Genomic DNA, 6,557 nt, shown 5'->3' with positions numbered 1-6,557 from the left:
GTGATGGTCAAGCGGATTAAGGCGCCCTGTAGTTACCAGTTGCGTTGCTTCTGGGAGTATGGGTTCGAGTCACTTCTGGGGTGTGAGTTTTCATTCATATATATATATATGTATATATATATATTTATATATGTCGTACCTAGTAGCCAGAACGCACTTCTTGGCCTACTATGCAAGGCCCGATTTGCCTAATAAGCCAAGTTTTCATGAATTAATTGTTTTTCGACTACCTAACCTACCTAACCTAACCTAACTTTTTCGGCTACCTAACCTAACCTAACCTATAAAGATAAGTTAGGTTAGGTTAGGTAGGGTTGGTTAGGTTCGGTCATGTATCTACGTTAATTTTAACTACAATAAACAAAAATACCTCATACATAATGAAATGGGTAGCTTTATCATTTCATAAGAAAAAAAATAGAGAAAATATATTAATTCAAGAAAACTTGGCTTATTATGCAAATCGGGCCTTGCATAGTAGGCCGAGAAGTGCGTTCTGGCTACTAGGTACGACATATATATATATATATATATATATATATATATGTATATATATATATATATATATATATATATATATATATATATATATATATATATATATATATATTTATATTTATATATATATATATATATCTATATATATATATATATATATATATATATATATATATATATATATATATATATATATATATATATATATATATATATATATTGTACCTTGTAGCCAGAACGCAGTTCTTGGCCTACTATGCAAGGATCGATTTGCATAATAAGCCAAGTTTTCCAGAATATCAATATTTTTCAAATTTTCTTCTTATGAAATGATAATGCTATTAATTGCATTATGTATGAGCTAATTTTTTTTAGATTTTAGTTAAAACTAACGTAGATATATGACCGAACCTAACCAACCCTACCTAATCTAACCTAACCTATCCTAAGACTGGAGTTTTTCTAGGTTCCCAGCCATATTGGTGTGTCCTTAAATGAGCGTGTGGATGCTGCCACTAAGGAAGCTATCCACAATTGTTCCATCTCCCGTAAAGGTGCTCCTTATTCTGACTTCTACTCAGTTATTCATTTCTCAATCCTTGCCCGTTGGCAGGGTCGTTGGTCTTCTGTTACTGGTAACAAACTGCGTGGACTTAAGGGTAGTGTGTCCCCATGGCCTTCCTCCTACCTCCGTAACCGGGGGTGGGAAACGGCTTTGGCAAGGTTACATATTGGCCATACACGTTTAACTCACGGGCACTTAAAGAAGCGCCGCCCTGCTCCTTATGGTCCAAACTGCATTGTTCCTGTCACGGACGTGGATATCCTTGTTGAATGTCTTGTCTTCCTGGACGTGCTTTCATCTTGCTTCCCAACTGTCTCTCGCGGTCACCTGTCCCTATATAGCATCCTTGGTGAATCAGACACATTTGATATCATTTGCCTTATGCACTTTTGTTCTTGTATTGGCATCCTAAGTAATATTTAGCCCCTTTTGAATATCCAGCATTTGATGATGCTACATTGTCTCCTCAGCTTGTTGCCATCTTTTGATAATTACTTACTGAAATGAATTTCTTATTTCTAAATGAACATTAGAAATATTCAATAAATATTTCCAAAATCAGTGAATAATGATGCATATTTCTAAAATAAGTAAAAATAATTGATTTGAATTGATTATTTTCAAACTATTTACAGAGTTAGCTGGCAGCCAGTGCCAAGAATCGTCGTGGGTGGGGGGTGGGGTCTGAATGTGACCCAGGCTCGCTGTTCTCTTCTTAATTATGGCGACCCCGACAAGCCTATGTTCATCCCAAACCCCAGACCATTGTCTCTGCCAATTTGGGTGAACCTGACCCCAAACGTCTGGCCTCATACTTGACGACAGACAATGTATCTTCTAGTATAGATAAGGGTGGTACCCAGCGTTGTCCGGGTCTGTCTGTCTCCCATCTGTCCATATATTTATCTTTCCATCTACCTCTACTTAACTATATATATTCATCTATTAATCCATCCATCTATTCCTCTATACATTTATCAATCCATCCATCATCTATACATCTATTCATCTATCAATCCACTCATCTGTGTATCCATCTAGCTATCGATCTTTCTGTCCGTCTACCTAACGGCCTATTTACCACCAATCTATCCAACTGTCTGTCCACCTGTCTATCCATCCACTTAAAAATCTATTTATTCATCTATCCATCTTTCAACCAATCATGTCATCCTTATTTATTTATATATAGAAGAGTTCTTTTACTATTGTACAGCCACCAGCAACCATAGCGTTTCGGGCAGGTCCTTAATCCAATGTTCCCTGGAATACGACCCACCAAGTCGTTTAACAACCAGGTACCCATTCACTGCTGGGTGAACACAGGCTACAGTTAAAGACTGGCGCCCAGTCAATCCTCCCCGGCCATGATACAAACCCAGGGTAGATCGCTCGTCAAACGCCGGGCGTGTGTTTTAACACCGCGCCAAGGGGATTTCGATCTATTTATCCATTTATCTACTCATCCATCTATGAATAGCTCTATCAATCTATTCATCCTTCTGTCCATCCATCTATTCATCTACCTATCCATCTATCTGCCAATCTGTCCATCACTTTGTCCATCTATCCATATATCTAGCTATAAATTCATACTGCTATCTGTCCATCCATCTGTGCAGCCATTTATCCTTCAATCTATATATATATCCCTCTAGCTTTCTATCTGTTCATCTATATATTCATCTATCTATCTATCTATCTATCTATCTATCTATCTATCTATCTATCTATCTATCTATCTATCTATCTATCTATCTATCTATCTATCTATCTATCTATCTATCTATCTATCTGACTCTGTCTTTCTTTGTGTCTGTCTCTGTCTCTTTATCTAACTCTAGCTGTGTGTGTCACTGTCTCTGTCCACCTGCCTGTCTCTTATAAACAATACAACTGTCTAATGTGTGTGAGTTCGAGAGCGAGAGGAGTTCAGTGGTGTGAAATACAAAACAATAATAGTTACTACTTACTGTGCCACAATGCCGTTGCTTGAGAAACTTCTGACTTTGTGTAAGGATCGTGTGTTTTATGCCAGTGCGGCCAAGTTATTGACAGCACAAAATTCTAGTAATTTTCCCAAGATCAGTGAATAATGGTGAATATTACTTTAAGATTTTTTGGAGGACGAAAGGATTTTGTTTTTAAAATATAGATATGTAGATTTCCGCCAGTGCCCAAACCTATAGAGAAGGAGGAGGTGGCGTTAGCACGCTGTTCTCTTTTGACTTATGCGACCCCGACCAGCCTATGTTTATCCCTTACGCAAGACCATTCCCTCTGCAAATTTAATTTGGGTGACGATAGCCTCAACCTTGTTACCGCCAACTTTGAACAGACAGACATTCTCTCTTATAGAATAGATGAAATAGATACGAACAATAACTTGTGACAATACTTTATTAAACATGAAACTCGAGGACAACAATAAGTGAACGTTTACTAAGATGAACTTCTTCAGCGGTTAACTGTTACACATACGAGTGTTTACTCGAGCTATTGTTTACACTAACTAGTGTTTATCACAGCTAATGTTTACTCTAGTGTTTATCACAGCTAGTGTTTACACTTCCTAGTGTTTATCACAGCTAGTGTTTACTCTAACTAGTGTTTATCACAGCTAGTGTTTACACTAACTAGTGTTTATCACAGCTTGTGTTTTCACTATCTAGTGTTTATCACAGCTAGTGTTTACACTAACTTTTGTTTATCACAGCTATTGTTTACTATAACTAGTGTTTATCACAGTTAGTGTTTACACTTGCTAGTGTTTATCACAGCTAGTGTTTACACTTCCTAGTGTTTATCACAGCTAGTGTTTACTCTAACTAGTGTTTATCACAGCTAGTGTTTACACTAGTGTTTATCACAGCAAGTGTTTACACTAACTAGTGTTTATCACAGCTTGTGTTTTCACTATCTAGTGTTTATCACAGCTAGTGTTTACACTAACTAGTGTTTATCACAGCTATTGTTTACTATAACTAGTGTTTATCACAGCTAGTGTTTACACTAACTAGTGTTTATCACAGCTTGTGTTTTCACTATCTAGTGTTTATCACAGCTAGTGTTTACACTAACTAGTGTTTATCACAGCTAGTGTTTACACTAACTAGTGTTTACACTAACTAGAGTTTATCACAGCTAGTTTTTATCACAGCTAGTGTTTACACTAACTAATGTTTGTCACAACTAGTGTTTACACTAACTAGATTTCACATAAGTGAGTGGTTACACTAACTAGATTTCAAATAAGTGAGTGTTTACACTAACTAGATTTCACATATGTGAGTGTTTACACTAGATTTCACATAAGTGAGTGTTGACACTTGAAAGTGTTGACACAAGTAAGTGTTGTAGTAGAGAGAGGATGTATACATGTGCATATATGTATTATGAGAGAAAGAGGAAGTATACACCTACGAGAGTGTGAATGTGAGTAATATGTGTGAGGCAGGTATATTCATGTGTGTGTGTGCATATATGTGTTTTCTATGACGGTTGCTGTGAAGAGACGTCATCCTTCACTTCTTCAAGCAACATATACTCGTCTGAAACTTAAGTTTGCGAGTTGTTCATAATTCTTTGACATCAAAGTTAAGGTCTCTGGAGTTAGGGCTTCCTGTAGACAACCAGGAAGAGTATCGAGTTAGGGCTTCCTGTAGACACCCCAAGAAAGAGTATGGTGCAAGGGCTTCCTGTAGACGCCCATGAAGAGTATGGTGTTAGGGCTTCCTGTAGACGCCCATGAAGAGTATGGTGTTAGGGCCGGTCGGCCGAGCGGACAACACGCTGGACTTGTGATCCTGTGGTCCTGGGTTAGATCCCAGGCGCCGGCGAGAAACAATGGGCAGAGTTTCTTTCACCCCTATGCCCCTGTTACCTAGCAGTAAAATAGGTACCTGGGTGTTAGTCAGCTGTCACGGGCTGCTTCCTGGGGGTGGAGGCCTGGTCGAGGACCGGGCCGCTGGGACACTAAAAAAAAAAAAAAGACCCGAAGTCATCTCAAGATAACCTCAAGATAAGGGCTTCCTGTAGACACCCATGAAGAGTATGGTGTTAGGGCTACCTGTAGACACCCATGAAGAGTATGGTGTTAGGGCTTCCTGTAGACACCCATGAAGAGTATGGTGTTAGTGTGGTTGTCCCTGATGACGAAGACGAAGGGGCGGTCACATCTGAACACTCTGAGTCCAGGGCCCCGATCGATAAAGAGGGCTATGATATCAGCACCAGCATAGGAGCCCTCCTCGTTCACCTCCACCACGGCCTTGTGGATGACGGTGTTCACACTCAGGTTGGTGCCCCGGACATAGTTGGTGAGATCACTGCGGCTCGAGAACAGGTCTTCGATCCCCAGAGCTTCTAGGGCCTGTCAGGAAGATAGGAAGCGTGGTGAACACTAAGAACATGTCAGACGGGTGGGGGAACACTAAGAACATGTCAGACGGGTGGGTGAACACTAAGAACATGTCTGAAGGGTGGGTGAACACTAAGAACATGTCTGTGAGAAAGGTTGGTGAACACTAAGAACATGTCTGAAGGGTGGGTGAACACTAAGAACACGTCAGACGGGTGGGTGAACACCAAGAACATGTCAGACGGGTGGGTGAACACCAAGAACATGTCAGACGGGTGGGTGAACACCAAGAACATGTCAGACGGGTGGGTGAGCACTAACAACATCTCTGTGAGAAAGGTGAGTGAACACTTTGAACACGTCTGTGAGAAAGGTGAGTGAACACTTTGAACACGTCTGTGAGAAAAGTGAGTGAACACTTTGAACACGTCTGTGAGAAAGGTGAGTGAACACTTTGAACACGTCTGTGAGAAAGGTGGGTGAACACGAAGAACATGTCTGTGAGAAAGGTGGGTGAACAAGAAGAACACGTCTGAGAGAAAGGTGGGTGAATCCTAAGAACATGTCTGTGAGAAAGATAAGTAGGTTCTTGAATACTAAGAACACGTCTGTGAGAAAGATAAGTAGGTTCTTGAATACTAAGAACACGTCTGTGAGAAAGATATGTAGGTTCTAAAACACTAAGAACACGTCTGTGAGAAAGATAAGTAGGTTCTTGAATACTAAGAACACGTCTGTGAGAAAGATAAGTAGGTTCTTGAACACTTAAGAACACGTCTGTGATGAAGATGAAAATGCTGTTGAACACTAAGAACTTGTCTGTGAGGAAGAAAAGAAAGTTCTTGAACACTAAGTACTAAGTTCTTCCTTACATGTCAGTAAGGAAGAACAGAAGATTGTTAAGTACAAAGAACACGTCTTTGAAGAACATGAGAAGATTGGTGTCTGCAGTCTCCGTGGTGTAGTGGTATGACACTCGCCTGGCGTTCCGCGAGCGCTATGTCATGGGTTCGTATCCTGGCCGGGGAGGATTTACTGGGCGCAATTCCTTAACTGTAGCCTCTGTTTAACGGAACAGTAAAATGTGTACTTGGTTGTAACAACGATTCTTCGCGGCAGGGGATCGTACTCCAG

At 40.0% G+C, this 6,557-nt stretch overlaps 1 protein-coding gene across 1 annotated transcript in view; it reads right to left on the bottom strand.

The window, feature by feature from the left end:
• Positions 1-3,445: 3,445 nt before the first annotated feature.
• The window catches only part of LOC123752993 (leukocyte elastase inhibitor-like), a 45,286-nt gene continuing 42,174 nt past the window's right edge, over positions 3,446-6,557 (bottom strand). Inside the window, exon 6 of the mRNA XM_069323893.1 lies at positions 3,446-5,435. Within this exon, the coding sequence (XP_069179994.1) occupies positions 5,160-5,435 (276 nt within the window). The 3' untranslated portion in view covers positions 3,446-5,159. The remainder of the gene's footprint in view (positions 5,436-6,557) is intronic.

Source organism: Procambarus clarkii, chromosome 13 (genome assembly GCF_040958095.1).
Source record: "Procambarus clarkii isolate CNS0578487 chromosome 13, FALCON_Pclarkii_2.0, whole genome shotgun sequence".
In the NCBI taxonomy this organism is placed as follows: Eukaryota; Metazoa; Arthropoda; class Malacostraca; order Decapoda; family Cambaridae; genus Procambarus; species Procambarus clarkii.
This window is presented reverse-complemented; position numbering and strand designations above follow the sequence as displayed.